Source organism: Eptatretus burgeri, chromosome 5 (genome assembly GCF_056783735.1).
Source record: "Eptatretus burgeri isolate ZD-2024b chromosome 5, Ebu_testis_v1, whole genome shotgun sequence".
Taxonomy (NCBI): Eukaryota; Metazoa; Chordata; class Myxini; order Myxiniformes; family Myxinidae; genus Eptatretus; species Eptatretus burgeri.
Genome location: NC_140965.1, coordinates 71,420,731 through 71,444,795, shown reverse-complemented (window position 1 = coordinate 71,444,795; position 24,065 = coordinate 71,420,731). Strand labels below are relative to the sequence as shown.

The window sequence follows — 24,065 nt, the reverse complement described above, 5'->3', positions numbered from 1 at the left end:
TGTACTCAAGATGGATTCGAGCTAGTCTCAGTTCTCTTTGTTAAACACAATTGACTTCTTTATTGTACAGGTGATGTTAATCTGGCTTTCCTGACTACAGTCATGTGGATGTTAAAACAAATCGATTTTGTCTTTCCTGAGTTGTCCATTGGACCAGCTGCAGAACCACATACATTTTGCCCATGCAGTTGTAATTGTATGCACTAAATAACATTGTAAGTAAAATAAACAGAAGGTTCAAGTAAAGGAGATGCAGAAAATGGAAAAACGAATCGTGAATACAACACAGGCATGATGGGCCAAGTGGTCTCCTCATGTGACCGAGTAGTATTTGATATAATCTTATACCTTAATTTGTATTGTTTTATGATGTACGGATAGGTCATCCATCACCAACCATATCTTGGCTTAAAGACGGGAAGTCTTTACCAGCTCATAACCACAGAGTTGGCAAGGACTACACGGTGAAAAATGAAGTTCGAGCATTGATGCTTCCAAGTGCCAAAGTTGACGATACTGGGAGGTACACCTGTATTGCCACCAACACAGTTGGAAACAAAGCCAAGACTTTCACTCTCATAGTTCTTGGTAAGAAACCCATTGCTTTAGATTCGGCATTAACATGGATGACATAATGGTGTGAGTGATGAAGTATGCTGTACCATTAATAAAAACATAATCAGCTGATGAATCATGTGCTCAATAACTCGAAATGTGCTGCTTGTGTGGGTGACATTGGTAATGGATGTGATGTGGTTTACATCGTTTATATTTCTCTGCCAGTCCCTCCAAGCATCTCTGGTGAAGATGACATGCATAAGAACTTGACACTCATTCTCAACAGCACTGAGACCTTATTGTGCTATGCTGAGGGTTTCCCTTCTCCTGCTATGGTCTGGCTTAAAGATGGTGTTCCGTTGCTCCCAAGTCAAAACATTCACCTTTTCCCAGGTACATGCTTGGAAATGTATCTTCACAGAATAAAATTGTGAAATTGTCTTTCAGGTACTTAAGCTGTCATGATAATCTACAGTACAACCCATGGCTCATTCGACATGCTTGCTGCTCTTACAGGTGGTCATGGCATTCAGATACTGGCAACTGGTAGAGAGGACAGTGGTGAATACATGTGCATTGCAAGCAATGAGGCAGGCAAAGCACGTGGTACCTTCTTGCTCACAGTGCATGGTAAGAATACTGTCACACCTGTGTTGTACATAAAAACGCAGGTGCTGTGTAAATGTGTTTTTTTGGATTTTCTGCCAGTTAAGGAAGGTAATTGTTCCTGTAACCATTCAATCACTGACTGCATTACAGTCCCTCCGACAATCAATGGTGGTGATCAGCATAGTCATGGCTCAGCCCGTCGGATGGTGAAGCTGAGTGTGAATGGTACACTGGTGTTGGAGTGTGTTGCTGTGGGTGTGCCACCTGTCACGGTGAACTGGTACAAGGATGGACAGGTCAGAATGTCACGGTTTTAAACATCCTTTATTATCTACTTGTATCATCAATCCTTGTGCTATTATAGTTATCTTGTTTTGGTATTCCTGAATCGGCAAAAAGTTGATGATGTTGCCATCCCAGGTTGAAGCACTTTTCCTGTGTTGATCTGTCCCTTCTCTGGTGAGGTCCTTATAATTCATATTAAAGTACCATGCACTGATGTCCTTGTTACTTCCGCCACCAAAGGTGGACAGAGGTTATGTTTTCACCTCTGTCTGTCTGTCTGTGAACAGGATATCTCAAAAAGTAATGGACGGATTCAGACAAAAATTGGTTGACAGGTTGGGTGTGTGACAAGCACGAATTGAATAGATTTTGGGGAAGATGCGGACCGGATCCGGCTACTCTCATTTTTTCAAAGTGAATCTTCACCATTGAGAGATATTCGATTTTGGTTAAGGTCCTGATGCAGATCTGGCCTAACAGTGGGATATAAAACTTCTTTTTTTTAAAAGCCTATCAGTGGCCTCCAAAGCCAGTTGCCGACTGGGTATCCTCCGTCATGCAAAGTCCTTCCTTGGCACACCTGAGCTCCTGACCACATACAAAGCTTTCGCCAACAGCCTGATGGAGTACTGCTCCCCTCTCTGGGCTGGTGCTCCCGCCTCACTTTTCTCGGCTTCATGCTGTGGAAACCAAGGCATTTAGGATCATTGGTATCTCCCGCAATGAGGCTGAGTCTTTGGGTCTCCCACTCTCTCACCGCTTCTGTCTTCTACCATCTCGTCTCCGGCCTCGCACCCCCTGCTCTGTCTGAGATATGTCCACCACCCCCCCCCCCTCTGCCCCATATTTCCGCAGGGCGCTCAAGCTCCGCCAGCAACCCCCTTCTGGTAAAACTACCAAAATCAAGAATCACTGCTCACCTTCACTCTTTCATTCCTCTTTATCCACACCTTTGGAATAAACTCCCACACTCTCTACAATCCCATTCTCCCCTCCAGGTCTTCAAAACAGCTGTTCACCACCAACTCTTATCTTATCCCATCCAAAAGCACGATCCTTTCTACTCCCGCTAAGCCACCCCAAACCCACCTCTTTCAAATTCCCTGCCTTCCTTCCTGAAAGTCCCTATCGTGTAATGACCTGAAAGTCCCTGTAATGTCCATGTTGTTTCCCCTGTGTACCCCACCCCATCCCTCTCCCTTCCGCAGATCTCCTCATGTCTCTGTTCCACACTGTTTTTTTCTTTCCCTATCCCATCCCTTTTGTCTCCTGCTCCCCTTGTTGTACGTTTTGTGTGTTAGCTCTCATACGAGCCTCGACAGTGTATACAAAAAAAAAAACTTCAGCCTGGTGGAGCTATGCGCTCTACTGAGTGCTGTTGAAGTTATTATGTATGTGATATATGTGCAACTGCTTCCAATAGTCTGGATAACTCTATTAATAAATATTGAAACATTTTGTTCTTTTTTTTGTTGTGTTTATTTTTGGGGGGGGGGGGAAATTTTTTTGTAATGCTTTTGATCTTATGGCAATCTTATTAAATATCCTGGCTTCAAGGTGGTGTTCCGTTGCTGCCAAAGCATGGTTCAATTTATTAGGTGCTTGCCTTTGAGCTATGTATTCCTTTTCTCTGCACAAGACAATGCCAGACAACACAGGGTGTAAACAAATTGTATGATGCCAGGAAGCTATAAGTAAAGCTGACAGGGTTTTAGGTTGTAAACATTGGGGGGTAAATTATAAATCAAAAGAGGTCGTGTCAACCCTGCACAGGAATTTAGTGAGGACCCATCTAGAATATTAAGTTCAGTTTTGATCACCACATCTGAGGAAGGGCACAGCTGCCATAGAAGGGGTTCAGCATCGGGCTACGTGATTGATTCCAGACATCAGTAGACAAAGCTATGAGCGGTTGAAGGAGATAGGATTAAAAATACATCAGAAAGGAGGCGTTTACAAGGGGATTTGAATGAGATGTTTAAGATAATGAAGGGTCGAGACAAAATAAGTGCAGAAGAGTTTTTCAGCAGAATAGACAGTGAGAGTACTTGGGGCCATAGCCTGAAATAAAGAAGGGGAGAGTGAGGACAGTAATAAGGCAGGGGTCTTTCAGTCAGAGCATAGAGTTGATGCATGGAATGGTCTCCCGAGAAAGGTAGTGGCAGCAGAAAATATAGAAAGGTTTAAATTGGAATTTGATAGGTACTTTGATGCATTGGAGATAATTTGAGGGGTACAGGTATATTGGTCAGACATGGAGGTTGCTTGTGTATGTGAGGGAGGGAAAATGAATGGGGGCTGAAAACAATCATGGATATGAGATTAAATGACAGTGAACTGACATCTTGGAGACCTGTCAGGAAGAGTGGGTTTGTACTTGGTCAGGGAGATGGTTCCACAAGTGACAGTCAAGTGGAACCAAGGGGAAGAGATGTATTTTCGAAATGTTGCCTTCAGGAGGTTAGGAAAAGAGCGTGTGTGCCATATAAGGATTTGGGAGCTGTGTCGGGCTCAAAAAAATCCCGTCCCAGCTATAAACTGTCATCCTGAAGTTTGAGAGTCAGGGTGATTCATCATTGTGTGTGCCGTCCCTCCTCGGTTGATCGTTAAATGGGTGTCACCTCTGCCACAATTCGTTGGTGGACGTTAAAGATCTCAGGGTGTCCTTCGTGAACAGTCGGTGAGCTATTGCCGGCACCATGGCCAAATTCCAAGTTCCTGCCCTAACCAATAGAGGGCATTGCATCAGCCACACAGCCGCACCCTCAGCCAATGATGCGACCCTGTACACTTGTGCTGCATATGAAGAAGGAGCATGAGAGCTATACACTGTTGACATGCATTGAATAAGTCAATGGGCCAGGAATGAATGTGCTGTTGGATACCGCGTGGGGAAAGCTTGGTGAACAGTGTAAGTTTAAGACAGTATCGAAGGGCCATGATGTATTCAACAGAGCATTGTCTTGTTTCACATTCAGTATCTTAATCCTCTGTTGAAATGGAAGCATCAGCATATTCAGAGTTTTATTGGCCAGGATAGAATCCAAACTCATCATTTGACATCAGGTAGTTCGAGAAGGGAAAACACTAGATGGATGTGAGCGTAATGACAGATTTCATGACGTGGCAGTCATCTGTTTTGACAATCCTTGTGTTTAGTTGTGATGTTGGTGCTTTTTCTAGCAGATATGAGGTTCTTCCTTGTCTTCTTCTTCTTCTTTCATAAACACCACGTGGCTGCAAGTTTCCATCAATTTATTGTTTGGAGTGCAGCAATGCCCTTTATCCAGATGTGGAAGAGAACAGAGAGATGAAAAGAAAAGGAGAGGAAGAAGATATGTTGGAGAACTCAGCCTTAGTATTAGCCTGATGTTTTTTGCTGGCTTACCTGAGGATGGTTTCACCCTTGTTGTGGGCCTTGTGGAATGACCAAAGTTTGCCTTGGTTGGTTTAACCTTTCATAATAAAATGACAAACTACTTGATAGCAACTACCTCACCACAATGTTCTTTGTGCCATGGCTTGCTGGAGGATGGCTGGGCCAGCTACAGACAAGATGGGATAAATGAGAGAGCGAGAGCGAGAGAAGCGGAGAGGAGAGAGGAGAGAAAATGAACAATAATTAATGAACAGAGATAAAGGGGCTGTCACACCTTGACGTTTTAGCCAGCGTATGGAAACGTATCAAAATGTATGTAAAACGCTGGCGTACGCTGAACTATTGATGTTTTTTTTTTAAGTTTTGAGCGTATTCCTAACGAGTTGGATATATGCATCACATATTAGTAACGTACACAGAACGTTTCAATAACTTATAGATAACTTATACCAACGAATGCTTAGCGTGTTGTCGGTGTTCACAACGTATGCCCAACAATAGTCTAACGTATGCATAGTGTGTGGCAGCGTATCATCGACGATCATGTGGCATAGGCTATTCATAGGCTGCTGCTCAACGATTTAAATCATAACCGCACTAGAAATCGAAGTGCCAACATCACCGTCATGCCGAAGAAAAAAACAAACAAACAAAAAAAAACATGGAGTCTGGAACACTGACGGGTTCCTCTTGTGAAGCCCATTTGTATATACCAATTCCCCTAAACGCTGCCAATATGCCATTATACGGTAGCTGTAAGTTAGAAACACGTTCAGTAAGTTCTGTGGTCGTCCGGAAGACGTCAAATACGTTGGAGATACGTTACACATAGGTTTAAAGCACGTTACTCATAGGTTAGAAATAAGTTTTGGGTACGCTAAACATTACCTCGACGTGTTTCGACTTATGAGTAACTTACAAGTAACGTGTGTCGACGAGTGTCAACGATCGCGTAACGTGCCTACAACTTATGGCCAGCGTATGCGGAACGTGTGAGTCATATGCTGGCATACGTAGAAAAATTTTGAGCATGTTGAAATTTGTCGACGAGCTCGACGTACTACGACGTATGCCAGCGTGCTTCAGCGTGCTCTTGACGTATACAAACTTACCCATAACGTATTTGACGTGTGCCAGCGTTTTAGACAAATTTTTCATACGTCAGCATACGCTGGCTAAATCGTCAAGGTGTGACAGCCCCTTAAGGGAGAGAGGAGGAAGAAGAGAAGACTTCTTTTTTTTTTAATGAAATCAAGTACTGTAATTGGACGTGAAACCCCTCATGTGTTTTTGTTTTAACTGCTTGAGTAAATATATCGTTCACATTTGTAATGTTCATTTGTCATTTTTGTGTCATATAGGTGGTTGATATCACAAGAGCAATAGACCTGGAGAGGAATGACCAGGTGCTGCGTATCTCGAGTGTCCAGTTGTATGACACAGGCCATTACATGTGCATCGCCACAAACGTGGCGGGTGAAGCTCAAGCTGATTTTGATGTCACAGTACAGGGTGAGAACCTAGGTTTTCATCTTGGACCAAAACATGGCACACAAGATACCTTTGGTTGATGCAATCAATCTTCTTCTGATTACTCTTCTCATTCATTTTGATTTTTTTTTTCTCTGACATAATTTAATACTCCCTCCTGAGTTAAGATACTGTACTTTAATCATGACAATCATCTCCTCAAACACCTTAACTCAGCAATACTCATTCTTGCCACTCTTGCTCATCAACCCCTTATTCCTGTTCCTCCTCCCATTTCTCCGTCCTGGCCACAATGGGTGTGGTACGCCGATGGCACATTACATATGTCAGTATTCAGATATAATTTGGGCCCTTGTGTTTTCCAGCCATCGTATTTAGTGCGAGCTACATTTTTTGCTCTCCACTCACTCTGTTTTGTGAAATTCCGACCGCCCCCCCCCCCCACCTTTCCCCCTTTCTTTCTTTTTTTTTATTTTTTTACCACTGGTACATTTGTGGGAAGGATCAGGATTATCCATGTTTTCAACTTGGGTCATGTTGTATTTTCCTAGATGATCTGAATTTAACTTTATAAACTGGATCACGTTTAAATCACAATCCACTTGCATTTTCTATTATGCCACAAACCTATCTCATCTTTACTGCATACCACAGAAGCACTAGCTCATCAGTTTCAGTTTCATTGTCAGCAACTAAACCATCTACCCCACCAGGTTTCCTGGTGAGGAGGATGTATGGATATGAACACACAGCGGGATTAAAAACAAAACTTGTCAAAGGGCAGTGGATCTCCTTGTGAGCCAATGGCTATCGATACATGGTGCCCAACTGTGTCTGTGGACATCTTCCTGCAGTTGGATTACCTTTGTACTCGATGTTGCAGGTAGCAGGATTTACACTCCAGCCACCGTAAAACACCTTGGTCTGTAAAACACATTTTAAAAAATACAAATAAAACTGAAAACCCACTCTGTGGGAGTACTTCCTGTGTAGCTGCCCTTCGCAGGGCAGCTCATCTGATGATGGGATTGGGAAAAAGCCTTCAGGATCCCCATTCTCTGATGATAGGAAGAAGAGCACGGGATAAACTTCCTCGGTCGGGTTGCGGTGATGTGTGTTGGGGTGGTTCTAAGGTGTCATCCACCAGATGGCAGTCTCCCCAGGGTAACCTGAGGCAGTCCCTTTGGCTGGGTGCCTGGAATGACCTATCCATAAGAGAGGATGATGACCTGTCTCTGTGATAATCTGAGCTCCAGTGTTTGGACATCAGTGTTGCAGCACTCTCTGAGGTTCAGAGAGCGGATAGTGGTGAGATCATGGCGGGTAGTTACATCTACTACTGGTCTGGTCGATTTGATTGTGACCATGCCCAAGGAGTTTCTGTTGCTGTATCCATTGAGTTGAATCCCATGATAATTGAGGTAACACCGATCACCAAGCAAATTAGGAGACTGAGGATTCATCAATCCTTGGGTGTCATTTCCTTGGTCTCTGTATATGCTCCAACTGAGGAGAGTTATCTCACTATGAATAAGCCAGTTCCTCACGGAGACATTGCATGCAGTTCTGTGCATACTATGATGCGCTCGAGTCTGTGGTTGATCAGTGTCACAGGAGAGATACTCTTCTACTTTTGGGGGATTTCAATGCATTGATTGACACTGATGGGGATGGTTGGTTATAAGACATGAGTTGGTCCCCATGGGTTTGGAACTGTGAACCAGAATAGCACTATGTTCCTTGACTTTGCAATATATCGTGGACTCAGTTGGCTGAAATCATGGTTTCAGTGCCCACAATCATCGTTGGACTTGGCATTCCAATGCTGGTGGTGTGGCAAAGGAGATTGACCATGTGCTCATTGGTGGTCGCTGGAGGATGCTCCGTTACTGCAGGATCTAAGGAAGTGCTCAGTTCTTCAATACCGACCACATTTTTGTTGGAGCAACACCGAAATTGCAGCTTACATCCAAGGGAATGGTACCATTGCACCATTGGCTGGATGTTGGCAGGCTCAAGGATGAGAGGGTAGCTGATGAACTTGCAAACATGTTGAGTGGGGATCTGGGGATTCTGGGTGTTTTTAGCAATCCTGAAGAGTTACGGAGTGCCTTCAAGACTACAATCCTTGATGTTGCTGGTGGATGTCTTGTAACCCACCATCAGCTGAAGAATAAATATGGCTCCCAAGGGAAACTGGATACCATTGACCAGAGTCAATGGTATCCAGTTTCTCTTGGGAGACAAATTTCTTATCAGCCACAGGGCGAGGGCCAGGATCGGATACCAGTTGCAGGGCCAGGCTTAATGGCAGACCTGAACTGTTCAGGGAGCTGAGACATAAAACTGTACGTGTGCTAAGGGCGGACAACGAGGCCTCTGTGTGATGAATCTGTGAAGAGGTAGAGCATCACCTGTGGTCAGGTGATTCTCATCCTGCTTACAGAGAAATTTGTGCATTACGTTCCTCCAAGCCTGGCCATCCCTCATTGTACTGTGGTGAGAGTGAAGGGTGGTGAACTCTTGACAAGGAGTCGAAAGTGAAGGCCCACACAGCCAGTTACTTTGAGCAGCTGTACCAGGCTGACCCACCAGCTGTTGAGTTTGATGTCAGGGGTGTAACGATCCTTTTTGCTGAATCAACTGTTAACCACCATCGTTTGTGGAAACACTGGCTGTGGTGAACCGGTTGAAAGGGGGCAAAGCTCCTGGGATCTGTGGCATCCATGCTGAACTTCTTAAGGCTGGTGGCGATGCTGTTTTTGACAATGAAGGGTAAACACTGGAGTTCTTCATGGGTGTGTATTGGCTCCCACACTCTCCAATGCTTGCATGGACTGGATTCTGGGGAAGATGTCAGAGACATCAAGCTGCGGTGAATCGCTTGTGATTGTCAACATCTCTGACCTTGAGTTTGCAGTTGATGCAGTAGTTGATGATCATTTTTGATCATTTTTGTGGAAATGTTGGATATCCTTATGGGGGCCCTTGAGGCTCTGAATGAGGTGTCGGAGCCACTGTGATTACGGGTTTCCTGGGTCAAAACTAAGATCCAGGCTTTCAATGACATCTTGGATGCTGCTATCTTGTCTGTTTGTGGTGGTGAGCATGTTGAGGTGAGCACCACCCATTTGTGGTGAGGATGTTGAGATCACAGAGAGATTTACTTACTTTGGCAGTGATATTCATGTCTCCGCATGTTGTGAGCCAGAGGTCGATAGACGTTTGGGTCGAGCCTGGGGAGTTATGGATTCACAGGATCATGGGGTGTGGTGCTGTTGGTACCTGTGCATCAGGACAAAAGTCTGAGTCTTCAGGTCCTTGGTGCTTCCAGTCATGCTCTACAGATGTGAGACTTGGATTCTGACCAAGGATCTGAGAGGGAGACGTAACTCCTTCGGTATCAGGTCTCTTCGGAGATTCCTTGGCAATCGCTGGTCAGACATTGTGTCCAACGAGCTGTTGCTGAGAAAGACTCAGATGAAATTTGTTACTTGTATAGTCCGTGAGTATCCAATACTGCTGTATGGTCATGTGGCTCGATTTCCTGATGCTGATCCTGCTCACCAGATTTTCTCAGTGAGGGAGCCTCATGAGTGGATTTGGCGAACGGGCCAATCACGTGCCTTGTGGTTACAACAGGTTCATCGCCATCTCAAGGAGATGGGGATAGGCCAGGCATCTGCCTGGGGGGATGGCCATATGGAGGCTCCTGGAGTACTGGTGGAAATGGGATGCAGCGACGTGCTGCTCCAGCACGTACTACCATACCTGACCTGACCTGACAATGTCATCTCTACTGCTCTTCTTATGTGATCATGCAAACTCTACTTTATAAGGTTGTATCATAATCTCAGCTGAATCCAATGTCATAATCCAAAATGTACAACATAACATACTAACACTACCTCAACTCTATTGCAAACAGTGATACCACGATCTGTAGCACTGTCTCATGTCTACTGCTTACCATGGTAGTACAATCTATTCTCAACACCATAGCACGATAGCACTATCTTCACTGCTTACCATGGTGTCATAATCCCACTGCAGATTGAAAACTTTTAATTTATGACTTTATGAGTTTTGTTCTTCAATTGAATATGTCTGTAATAGATTATTTTGTGCCTCAGACATTATGATAAATCGGATATATACTTGGATGTTGGAGTTCATAGTAAATATCACATGATCGTGTGACATGTAGATGATGGCAAATTACATATGGTCTTGAAACCTGTAGATAACAGTAAATTATACATGTCCTTGCACCCAGTTCCTCCTATTTTCTCAAGATCTGGCACATTGACATCAGAAGAGAGTCATAAAGGAGGTCTTCAAGAGCGAAATGTAATGCTGAACAGTTCCATCTCCTTGTCTTGTGAGAGCAATGCTGTGCCTCCTCCAAAACTCAGCTGGTACAGGAACAGAAAACCTGTGCTCCCCAGTGACAATGTTCTTGTACTTCCAGGTACATGCTCAGCATTCAGATATTGTTATGATTGACTCACGCTTACATTAATTTGCATGCACACACTCTCACTCCACTAAAATGGCAGATGTTGCACATCACTTTGGCATATTCAGGGGAACGAGTGCTGCAGATATCAAGAGCACAATTGGAAGATGCTGGAGAATATTTCTGTGTGGCAAGTAATGAAGCAGGAGAAGACAAGCTGGGATACAATCTTCATGTGCTGGGTATGCAGTACAGCAGGAAAGTTTATTGTGTTCAAAATAATGGCTCATTGGTAACACTTATATGGGCAATCAAATCATCTCCAAGTGCACTTGAGAACGAAAGGACCATTTTTAATAGATGTCAGCAAGGTCCAATGGTACGTAATTAATCGATGTACTGACGGTCCAATTCACGTTCAAACAGGACACAATTCATAGACATACTCACATTTCAATAGTATGTAATTAATAGACATATTTTGAAGTCTACATGTATATGAGGATTAAAAAGTCATACAAGGATATGGAAGGATGTACAGTACAAGGAACTTTGACACAGTTTATCCGTACAATGAGGAGGCCATTTGGCCCACAATGACTGCACTCACTTAACTCAATAGACATCACAATAACTCAATCCATCAGTGTTTACAGGTTAGTAAATGGGTGGACGAATGTGCTTGCAGTGGAAACCATCAGTATGAGAAACAACTCTGTTATTACATCAAAACATCCATACATGAAGGATGTCTCAATAAGAATTGGAGAAACCCTTGTTAAAACTTATAAAAGTTGATTTTTATGAAAAAAGCTTTTTAAAAAAAACTTCCACAAACACGCTATAGTTAAGTTTTTATCCCCCGCCGTGTGGCGGAAGGGGGATATTGTTGTCACCCGGGTCATCCGTCCGTCCGGCTGCCTGGGCGTCAACATTTATAGCTGTGAGTGCGATAACTCATAAACTGTTCGCCATGTCGATTTGAAATTTGGGTCACACATGTACCACCTGAAAAGGAAGAACCCTATTGATTTTGGGCGTGGCTGGATCCAACATGGCCGACTGGGGCGGCCATCTTGAAAAAAATGTTTTTTTGTAATAAATGGAAAACCGCTTATCTGATTTAAATTATTTTTGGTTCCTACGTTCCTCACCCCTGGGGAACTTTTTCGAGATGATGAACAAATGGTGTCTTGTTTCCAATTCACCTCCCTCATTATCCGGAATATGTATGACCTTTTTCATTCAATGGCGGGGGATTCCCCATCTCTGATGGGATTTTTTTTTTTAATGTTATCCAGAGTTTTTAAAGGAAGAAGCATTGCATTCAATGAAGATTCAATATGGGGATAATGACAAAGGGAAGCGAAAAAGAATGAAGGAGGAACTGTGCATGTCAGATCGAGTTAATTAACCTGCACATGTGAAGCGAAAAGCAGGGTTAAACAACTAGTTTATGTCTGTCTGTCCTTCCGTCTGTCCGCTCATTCACAAATATCAGTTTATGGTCAAGGAACAACTTGATTTCAATTGGATGTTATATTTGAACACAAATCGGAAAACAAACCTGTTTAGCAGTACTTTGGCTCTGAATTGGTCCTGATCGCACAGGCGCAGAGAGGAGTGAGATTAAAAAAAACAAATTCCTCTGTCTGTCTGGCAGTCCAACAAGATTGAAAATCATTTCAAAGAGGAAACTTACTGTTTTTAAGAATGTCTTCAAAGGACACAAACAACAGGCATGAAGAACTAATGTAACCTGTTAAATAAGGTGGTGTAATACTAATAGACACACTACATCAACGGTGGTAAACTTGCGGAATTAAGTTTTTTATACGAACTTTAACATTATTTTATTTCAATCGAATATACTGGAACACTGGAGAACACATATCGCCTTTTCAATGCTAACAAAAACCTGTTTTGCAGTACTTGGACATCTATCTATAATTCCAGCAATCTCTGTGTGTCTGTGTCTGTGTGTGTGTGTGTCTGTGTGTGTGTGTGTGTCTGTGACCGCTGTTTCTCGACAACCACTGGTCCGATCTAATTGAAACTTGCCAGGTATATTGCTGGGGACCTGAGTATGTGCCTTTTCAAGGTTTGATATTAATCGGATAAGTGGTTCCCAAGTTATGGCCATTTATTTACCAAACCAATGACAGGACACGTTGCTGCGTAGGCGTGGCCGATGGGGAAAGGGCGCCTTAGTTACCAATGACAGGACACGTTGCTTGGCGTTTTGCACCCACAGTATCTATCTTCGATCTATCTATAATTCCAGCAATCTCTGTTGGTTTGCCTTTCAAAAGGTTTGAAATTAATCGGACAAGTGGTTCCCAAGTTATGGCCAAGTTAGAGCGCGTTCCCCATTACGGGTTACAACGTACGGACTTCCGGATAGTGATGACTTACTGTATTATAATAATTTCTCGATTTCTTATGCGCATTTATAGATCAACACAATGCCCCAATCCAGTCGTCATTTAAGAGAGCGAAGGAATGGACTGTGTGGTTGTTTGAAAGTTTTTTGGGGTTTTTTTTGCATGTACGTCCACACACGTATGGGCACGCGAGAACGAAGGAATGGACTGTGTGGTTGTTTGAAAGTTTTTTGTTTTTTTTTGCATGTACGGCCACGCACGTACGGGCACGCGAGAGCGAAGGAACGGCCTGTATGGTTGTTGTTTCTGGCACGCGGTTTGAATTTTTTTTTCACGTACGGGGCATGCACTAGTGTTAAATAATGTGGTATATAAGACAGCATCAATGGTGCTAAATTTCTGGATTTTTTTTAATACGACCTTTAATACCATTATTTTATTTCAATTGAATTATATACTTGAATACTGCATGGAGTAAGGTGTTCTATGAACTCTTTAATTAGTGGTGTTATTTTGGGGGGTTTGGTTGTTTTTGGAATGAAGAAGAGTTTTTGTTATACATCGCAGGCACAAATAACTAATGTGGTGTAACAGATGGTATATCAATGGCAGTGAATTGCTGAAAAATGGTTTGTTTTGGTTTTCTCCCATACAACCTTTCAAACCTTTATTTTATTTCATTTGAATTACATACTTGAACACGAGAACACAAATCATCTTGTTGGCACTAACAAAAACCCCAGTTTTGTACTACTTGGATAAAATATTACGCCATTTTACATAAATAATCTCAACCACTCAATTTAGCGGAGGAGAATATGGATATTCAGACAAAATCGCAGCTAATATAGGAAATATAGATCGTGCTTGGAAATGCAACGCAAGAGTTCAAAAGACCATTTCCATGTCCCTTATCCCAATATTGTGTGGGGGTTAGGTGTTCTATCAACTCTAGTTTCCATATTTTTGGAGCGAGGTTTGGAAAGGAATCAAGCTGAGGTGTCAGAAATGACAATACTTGGGGAAAATGTAGTGAAAACTAAACGTGTGGGGTCAAATAAGAGACGGAAGTGGCATGCCAACTCGCCGAGCTGTAGGCGACTGGGACGGACTTTAACAAGGACATTAATTCGACAATTCAACACAACTAGATATGGTTTGACACAAAAATTGGATGAAAACACGACTAGCAACACAGGAATGAAAATAAAACAGCAAAACACAATGGTCTGGGAAACTTAGCTTTGATGAGTTGGAGGGAGAAACTACTCAAACTAGTGTCACACATCAACTGTTTTTTTTTTTTCCACACATTAACTGAGTGCTGAATTTTTCCAGTATGCAACATGAAAATATGGTATTTTTTCAGGCAAACTGAATAGAATGTCTGTATTGTTTATAAGGCAACCATCGGAACAAACACTAAAATAGCAATAAACAATATAGATTGTTGAAAAATGATACGGGCCACAATCGTGGTCAACAGCACATTCCCCTGAAGCCACAATCGTGTCCAAAAGCACGTTTCCATGAGGACACAATCTTGTCCAACAGATGTTTCCGTGAGGCCCAATTGTGTCCAGCAACACATTTCCGTGAAGCCACATTCGTGTCCAACAGCACGTTCCTGTGAAGCCATGATCGTGTCCCACAGCATGTTCCCATGAAGCCATGATCGTGTCCAACAGCATGTTCCCGTGAGGCCACCATCATGTCCCACAGCATGTTCCCGTGAAGCCATGATCGTGTCCCACAGCATGTTCCCATGAAGCCATGATCGTGTCCCACAGCATGTTCCCGTGAGGCCACCATCGTGTCCCACAGCATGTTCCCATGAAGCCATGATCGTGTCCAACAGCATGTTCCCGTGAGGCCACCATCGTGTCCCACAGCATGTTCCCGTGAAGCCATGATCGTGTCCCACAGCATGTTCCCATGAAGCCATGATCGTGTCCAACAGCATGTTCCCGTGAGGCCACCATCGTGTCCCACAGCATGTTCCCGTGAAGCCATGATCGTGTCCAACAGCATGTTCCTGTGAGGCCAACATCATGCCCAACAGCACGTTCCTGTGAAGCCCTGATCGTGTCCCACAGCATGTTCCCGTGAGGCCACCATCGTGTCCCACAGCATGTTCCCGTGAAGTCATGATCGTGTCCCACAGCATGTTCCTGTGAGGCCACCATCGTGTCCAACAGAGCACGTTCCTGTGAAGCCCTGATCGTGTCCCACAGCATGTTCCTGTGAAGTCATGATCGTGTCCAACAGCGCGTTCCTGTGAAGCCATGATCGTGTCGCACAGCACGTTCCTGTGAAGCCCTGATCGTGTCCCACAGCATGTTCCTGTGAAGTCATGATCGTGTCCAACAGCGCGTTCCTGTGAAGCCATGATCATGTCCCACAGCATGTTCCCGTGAAGCCATGATCGTGTCCCACAGCATGTTCCCGTGAAGTCATGATCGTGTCCAACAGCGCGTTCCTGTGAAGCCATGATCGTGTCGCACAGCATGTTCCCGTGAAGCCACCATCGTGTCCAACAGAGCACGTTCCTGTGAAGCCCTGATCGTGTCCCACAGCATGTTCCTGTGAAGTCATGATCGTGTCCAACAGCGCGTTCCTGTGAAGCCATGATCGTGTCGCACAGCATGTTCCCGTGAAGCCCTGATCATGTCCCACAGCATGTTCCCGTGAAGCCCTGATCGTGTCCCACAGCATGTTCCCGTGAAGTCATGATCGTGTCCAACAGCGCGTTCCTGTGAAGCCATGATCGTGTCGCACAGCATGTTCCCGTGAAGCCACCATCGTGTCCAACAGAGCACGTTCCTGTGAAGCCCTGATCGTGTCCCACAGCATGTTCCCGTGAAGCCATGATCGTGTCCCACAGCATGTTCCCGTGAGGCCACCATCGTGTCCAACAGAGCACGTTCCTGTGAAGCCACATTGTTTTCCACTTCGGTTTTTGAGTTCCAGTCTTACCCCTCAACATTTGTCTTCGACTTACCCTTTAGTGTTGCCTGACAACCAATTAAAATGTAAACAATAGTTTTATTTCATAACGTTGGACGTATTTACATTAAGAATGACTATACCTGTAAACGATTAAATAAAGGGATCACTCCTATCACTGTGTGGCACATACCAAATGATCTCCTGTGCCAAAACTATTTGTGTAGCCTTGCAATATTCACACAATCTCACTGAGATGATTTTATATGTAACACGGCATTAAACTTTCAGAGAATTTCTCCTGTCCATTATGATTATGGTCACAGAGCACGTCCTTAAATTGGTGAAAGAATAAGCTTTTCAGCCTTCACTAATTTTGTCATTGCCACGTCCTTTTCTCGGCTTTCCCTAAGTACCTCCCAGGTTCCGAAACTGGAAGGGTGAACGTCCAGAGGAGGTGACAGTCATGGCAGGAAAGATCACGCATCTACTTTGCCTCACCAATGGTGAACCCACACCCACTGTCACCTGGTTCAAAGACGGCAAAGCACTCACGCCTGGTGCACGGATAAGTTTATTCGAGGGAGGACAAAAACTGCAGGTATGCATCGAGGTTTTGCTCCTCCTGTTTCATCCACGACCCCCTCCTGTTCCATCTCGGATTCACGGGTTTTCTCGTCCACTCGTGCTCTAGAATTCCTTTTTTTTCTCTCTCCTTATTGTTCCTGATGTCGTGTTCCAAATCCTTCACATTTATGGTTAAATGCGTCGTTTTTTAATCTTTGGAATTGTTTACGTATTTGGTACTATGTGTGGAATGTTTTCTCCAAATAAAAATCTGAAAACCATTGCAGTAATGATATTTGGCTTAATTACAGATAAAAGTGACTCAGATGACAGACACAGGCCGCTACACATGTATCGTAGAGAACAAGGCTGGACGAGCAGAAAAACCGATAAACCTGAATATTCTCGGTGAGTGAAACTAAAAATGCTTTGGTATCGGTTGTATCTACTGTATGTGTAGCTTCCAGAACCATATCGATAAATATAATGTATTACCCTCCTTTCTAAGCTTCCTGTGCGTTATTTTGAAACAGTACCACCATCATTCTTGGGGATTAACTCTACAGAGGTGAGTGTTGTGCTGGGAAATCCAGTATCATTCACCTGTGAAGCCCAGGGTCTTCCGATTCCCAAAATCTCTTGGTTTCATGGATCTTCTCCGATACATCCAGACCTTCGCACTATCATCATGCCAGGTGTAATTGCCTCACAAGCAACTTCCTTTTGTTTTGTTTTCTTTTAACATATCAGGTTCTCATGATGTCTGAATTTGCTGTTCAGGGGGAAGAATTCTCCAGCTCCAACGTGCAGACCTCTCTGATCGGGGAAATTACATCTGCCAAGTGGAGAATGAGGCAGGTGTGGCACGGAAGGTGTTTTCACTGACAGTGTACGGTATGTAGTCAGATGTACGCATGAATTGTATGGAATGGAATGACACACCCACTTTTTGTGATCCCTTGTAAAGATGTTTTATTGAACATGAATTAATTTTATTGGTTATCATGATAATTAAAATGTCAGCTGTTTGGGAATAATTTCATACTCGTACAAATGCTCAATTAAATAGCTCCACATTGAATGATGTGGATAGTTAACAATGAGAAGTTTGAATTTAGCATGTTAAATACACTTTCATATCTACTGTGTTTGGTACATGACTACACACAAACACATTTAATGATGCATAACCTGCACACAACCATACATTTTTGCTCCCTGCCCCACCCCCCCCCCCCCCCGACAAGGTAGGAGACATTAAAATGAGCTCCGTCCAACTGACCACACGACCCACTGACAGACTCATCTGCCCGTGTACTTTTGTGTACGTGATATGTCCAAAACCGTTGAACATTTAGCTTTCATATTGCAGATGTCTATTCCTCATGATATTGCCTCAACCTGATTAGATGCCGCCTAGTGTTGGCTTGGCAATTAGGGTGGTGGCTTGGGATCCTAGGTTCCTGGGTTCAAGCCCCGTTGTCTGCTGAATTAACACCAGGGGGTTGACTCAGCCTGTCATCCTTCTGAGGTTGGTGAAATGAGTACCAGTGTGTACTGATAATAGGGGCACTACATCAGTGGCATATCTGTGCCCCTAACAAATGATGCAACCAGCAGCCAAAAGGCTGAACATGAAGGGAAGGGGGAACGTGATTAGATCAAGGCTGTAATTGGTTGAGCTATATTGCCATAGCAACCATCTAAGTAACTTGGCTTATGTCTGTGATATTTCAAAAAATGTTCAAGATTTAGCTTTCATATGTCACAGATCTATTTCTCATACCACTCCAAAGGCAGGGGGCCTCGAGTATCAGCTTATTATAATATATGCTGTCTACACACAAACATACATTTTATGGTATCTAAGTATTTTTAAACCTGCAGGTTACTGATAATGCACGCTACATCGGGTAATGATGAAATATCTTGCCAGGATGTTATTTCATCACTCCTCAATTTTCAGCCATGGTTCGAGATTTTTTTCAAAATATTTGTTTCCACAGTTCCTCCCAACTTGTTGCACTTTCCTGATGGATGGCCGCAGAGGTTGAACAAGCGACTCGGCAGTTTTTTGGAGCTCAAATGCCCTTCAGATGGTGTGCCACCCCCAGTTGTATCCTGGTTCAAGGAGAGACGGCCTATAGCAAATATGGGACATGTGCAAGTCAACAATAGCCGATTGTGGATCGAAAGTGCTGAGGTAGAATTGCTATATTAATGTGTTTGAATTTTGGATTTCCCTTACAAAACACCCCACACACTCCGGTACCCTAAGAGCATAACTCACTCTATGAGGACATGGTGATTCGCATGGCAACTGGAGTCTTGATTGACAGCTATGCAATCTCATGATGCCAAGTAGTTTATTACTTGCTGCCTTATCACCAGAAAATATTTTCAAAAATATATGCTAAATATTACTCCTCATTAAATTTTTGGGAATTAATATGGACTGGTTACTGAGGATTATCTGTGAGAACACAGCTCAATATCCACAAGGGGTTACATGGCGCAGGGTATGCAGAGGAGTCACCCACATTGATCTGCAGACATCAACATTGAATCATTTATATTATGCATACTTGATCCAAATTATTTGAATTTCTTCATTAAGTACATCATAATCTGATGTTTTTTTTTATAGAAACATGAATTCATTGCATTAAAAACTAGAGGGGGAGCACTCGGGAGAGTGCAAAACCTCCGTCGCCAATACTGCTGGGTCACTCAAGTGAACCTTATATCTTATTCATTAAATATGATGTCAACAGTGCTGACAAAGTTATAGTTCTTTTCTCCAACATTTTTTTTGCGGGGGGGGGGGTTGAAAATCACTTAAAACATGTAAAAATGCAAAAAAAAAAATCGAAATTTTGTTGAAAAAAAAGTTGCAAAATTTTTTTTTTTTCTCGAACAATTTTTTGGGGGGGGTTGGAAATCACTTAAAACATGTAGAAATGCAAAATAAAAAATTTGTCATTTTTTTGGGGGGGGGGGTTGGAAATCACTTAAAATATGTAGAAATGCAAAAAAAAAATTTCTCGAACAATTTTTTTGGGGGGGGGGGGGTTGGAAATCACTTAAAACATGTAAAAATGCAAAAAAAATTCTCAAACTTTTTTGGGGGGGGTTGGAAATCACTTAAAATATGTAGAAATGCAAAAAAAAAATTTCTCTAACAATTTTTTTGGGGGGGTACCAATTTTTTTTGGGGGGGTTGGAAATCACTTAAAACATGTAGAAATGCAAAAAAAAATTTCTCTATTTTTTTGGGGGGGGGGGTAAAAAAAAATTTGGGGGGTTGGAAATCACAAAACATGTAGAAATGCAAAAAAAAAAATTCTCAATTTTTTTTTGTGGGGGGGGACCAAGTCCAAAATTTAATGGCATGATCCTTGGAGCATACCTCACCCCCCACCAAGTTTCGTCGAAATCCGTCGAGGAGTTTTTCCGTAATACTGTTCACAAACAAACAAACAAACAAACAGAAAGGGGTGAAAATAGTAACCTCCATCCATCTTCGAAGATGGCGGAGGTTAAATATTCAATGCAAACTCCTTGATCATCAGCTCTTTCAACAATGATAACAAAATGTCGATGCTCTGTTTTTTATTTACAAGCTTTCTGCTCGTGAATTATTCTCAGAATTTCACTTAAATTCCCATTTCATTTTGGTCATTTTGTCCTCAGATTTCAGACACTGGACAGTACAGCTGCAAGGCCATCAATGACGCAGGAACAGCTGAGGGTTTCTTTGACCTCACGATTCTCGGTATCTAATCTATAATTCCACTCGCAATCTCAAATCTTTTACAATTTTTATTATCCCTGTCTTTTTGCCTCTTCTTTGTGGAAAAATATGGTCCGAGTCAGTTTAATATAATGTATAATGTCCAAGAGGGGTGGTTCTTTAAAAGTACATGTATGTCTGCACAAGTATCCTTAATCCCTCCCGGGTGCAAAAACGCACACACAGGCACAAACTGCCCATTGCAAACACATACACACTCCAACCTGTATACCCACCCCCAGAGACTTATTGCTCTATTCTCAATCCCATCAGGAATCTGTTTAATTTAACATCTCCGCCACTCGATGGCACCACCGGCACCCAGAGTATTCTGGGAAGTTACAACCCCGAAGGTCAACAGCCATGTTTGTCTGATGGCATGTGGTGTCTGCTGTTTGTCTGCATGTTTGTGTGACACAGCTCTTCCATGAGCCTCAGAAATTATAGGAAATAAAAACAAGGTACAGTCCCGAACTGTCCACGACTATTTTTGGCAGATTATTTCACATGCAGACTCGTCTTTAAGTAAAAACAAATCGATGTTTCACGTAATTATTTGTCTTTAAGTTGTACCTACTTTCTTGTCCTGTTGTGTTGAGAATTCACCTTCACCTACTCTGTGAGTCCTCTCTTATTTTGTAAATATTTCACTCATATCCCCATGTAATCTCTTCATCCATGACCTTCAATCACTTCTGAGGTTGAAACAGTGATGTTTGCTAATGACCTGTTGAGCACCATTTGTCGCATGTCCAAGTAAGCAGCAACTCTGTCAACCATGGCTCAGTGGTTAATTCTGTTTATCTTGGTGTAGTAACAACTAAAACCATCAAACCACTTTGTTGGAATATTTTTCTTCTTCTCCTTCTCCTCCCTTTATAAAGGGTGAGGTCCAACGGTACCAAGCTTCTGCCCTGCCTCGACCACTGCACTCCTCCACTCCCCCCTGTCCTCAGCCATCTCTCTCCACTCACCAACCACCCCTACCCTGTTGATATCCCTCCTCACACAATCTTCCCACATCAACCTCGGTCTACCTCTTTCCCCTCTACCTTACTCTCTCAACCAATCCGCTCTCTTTGCCATTTTCCCTTCCCCCATCCATACCAAGTGTCTTCCTCACTTCAGCTAGCCTTTTACCAATCTCCCCATCAGGCTCATCCGCACACCAATCTCCTCCCTCAGTTCATCCATCTCCTTCTACCCACCCTCTTCACTCTCACAATCCTCCTTACCCTGTTGTTCTCCTGCAACCTCTGTAGTTGCCTCTCTGTCAGTGCCACCATTTCAAGATCGGGAGGCTGGTGGCATCACACAAGTCACCAAAATTTTCTCTTTCAATTTCCTTGATATCTTTCTGTCTGCCGTTACTATTTCCATCCTCCTCCACGCATTCGCACACACCTGAATCCTCTTCGCACCTCCATCTCCGACTTCCCATCCCAGGTCACTGTTCCCCCTCGATACTCAAACCTATTTCCCTGTATGATCTTCCCCTCCAAGTATGACCTGATATTTCCCTGTATGACCTGATATTCATTTATTTTTCTCTGCTGCCTGACCCACATCAACTCGGTCTTCTCCACACTCATCTTCAGCCCATGTTTCTCAAATGCCCTTTTCCACTCCCCCAGTACTTCCTGCTTCTCCAATCTACTCTCCGCCACAACAGCCAGATCATGGAATATTAAATGTCAATTACAGTATGTTCATCTATAACGTGATGCATTTCCTCATCTACAGTGCCCACAACCATCGAAGGGCCAGCTCAGCAAGAAGTCACAGGAGTTGTTGGTGACCCTTTGATGCTGTCTTGTGATCCGTTGGGAATTCCTCCACCTGCAATTTCTTGGCTCAAGGATGGCAGGCTTATTGGTACGATGATCGCATCTCAATGCTCTCCTTTGATGACCTGATTTTGGAGAGAAAACGAAACAGTCATGAGATGTGTGATCGGATTGTTGTGGGTTATTTGAGACAGACGAGCAAAACAATTTGCGGATTTTACCTGGAGGACGGACATTGGAGTTTCTTCATGTGAGAGTCAATGATGCTGGACTCTATAGGTGCATGGCATCAAACATGGAAGGAAAAGCACAGAAAAACATCAGCCTGTCGATCCTGGGTGAGTTGCATAGACCAAGATGCCATCCACATATGACATATCATAATCAAAATGGCAACCTTTTCATTTTACTTCCTCCCCTAACCCCTTCACCTTCCCCCACTCCGGTACCCTCAAGTTTCCCTGAATTTTTCTTTCCTTAATCTCTCCTGGGTAAGAAAACACACACACACACACACACACACACACACACACACACACACACACACACACACACATACACACACACAAACCACCCTGGTCCACTACATCTTTTTATTTTCTTCCCCCCATCCTCCCAACCTGTTGTACCCAACAACATGTTTACCATGTTTAAAGTAATTCACAATCAATCTGTTCCTGTATGCACACTCGAAAATAAATAATGTATTCTGGATTTTCTCCTCTGCAGCTCCGGCATGGAGTAATGAAATGAATTCTGATGTCTGATCATTAAATTTACATCTGAAATGTTAAGTAAATACTCTCTGTATATGAAAATTAAGAGAAATAACTTGAAACATAATTCAATTTTTTACCATCCCTCCTTTGTGGAGCATTTCCATTTGTAGAGATGGTTCAAGTGAACTTTTCATTTGAACCATTTGAACTACTAAGATACAGTAATTCAAGTGAACACATTTCCATGTGAAGATGTGTACTTGCTCAAGTGTGTATGTTTGTGCAGTCCCACCAAGCATCAATGGCTCAGAGAGAGCGATTGAGCTGAACGTTGTGGAGGGAGATGACATCATTCTGCAGTGCCTTGCGAGTGGAATTCCACAACCTTCTCTATACTGGCAGCACAATGGACAGCCTCTCACCACAACATCAAACCACCTTCTGTAAGTGAACTCTCACCACCACATCAAACCACCTTCTGTTAGGGATCTCACCACCATATCAAGCCACCTTCTGTAAGTGAACTCTCACCACCACATCATACCACCTTCTGTAAGGAATCTCTCACCATCACATCAAACCACCTTCTGTAAGTGAGCTATCACCACCACATCAAACCACCTTCTGTTAGGGATCTCACCACCACATCAAACCACCTTCTGTAAGTGAACTCTCACCACCACATCATACCACCTTCTGTAAGGAATCTCTCACCATCACATCAAACCACCTTCTGTAAGTGAGCTATCACCACCACATCGAGCCACATTCTGTAAGGGATCTCTCACCACCACATCAAACCACCTTCTGTTAGGGATCTCACCACCACATCAAATCACCTTCTGTAAGTGCACTCTCACCACCGCATCAAACCACCTTCTGTAAGTGAGCTATCACCACCACATCAAGCCACATTCTGTAAGGGATCTCTCACCACCACATCAAACCACCTTCTGTTAGGGATCTCACCACCACATCAAATCACCTTCTGTAAGTGAACTCTCACCACCACATCAAACCACCTTCTGTAAGTGAGCTATCACCACCACATCAAACCACCTTCTGTAAGTGAGCTATCACCACCACAT

The 24,065-nt window shown here is 43.3% G+C and overlaps 1 protein-coding gene across 7 annotated transcripts in view; it reads left to right on the top strand.

The window, feature by feature from the left end:
* The window catches only part of HMCN1 (hemicentin 1), a 531,017-nt gene that overhangs the window by 357,348 nt on the left and 149,604 nt on the right, over positions 1-24,065 (top strand). For all 7 annotated transcript variants that reach the window (XR_015058458.1, XM_085882362.1, XM_085882361.1 and 4 more), the window contains exons 49-64: positions 382-588; positions 784-951; positions 1,075-1,188; positions 1,318-1,463; positions 6,193-6,343; positions 10,599-10,793; positions 10,910-11,023; positions 16,525-16,712; positions 16,990-17,086; positions 17,212-17,373; positions 17,459-17,572; positions 18,685-18,881; positions 20,372-20,453; positions 22,215-22,346; positions 22,453-22,596; positions 23,264-23,420. Coding sequence is in view for 6 of the 7 variants with exons in the window: in XM_085882362.1 (XP_085738488.1) it covers positions 382-588; positions 784-951; positions 1,075-1,188; positions 1,318-1,463; positions 6,193-6,343; positions 10,599-10,793; positions 10,910-11,023; positions 16,525-16,712; positions 16,990-17,086; positions 17,212-17,373; positions 17,459-17,572; positions 18,685-18,881; positions 20,372-20,453; positions 22,215-22,346; positions 22,453-22,596; positions 23,264-23,420 (2,368 nt within the window). In the remaining variant the exon portion in view is untranslated. The remainder of the gene's footprint in view (positions 1-381; positions 589-783; positions 952-1,074; positions 1,189-1,317; positions 1,464-6,192; positions 6,344-10,598; positions 10,794-10,909; positions 11,024-16,524; positions 16,713-16,989; positions 17,087-17,211; positions 17,374-17,458; positions 17,573-18,684; positions 18,882-20,371; positions 20,454-22,214; positions 22,347-22,452; positions 22,597-23,263; positions 23,421-24,065) is intronic.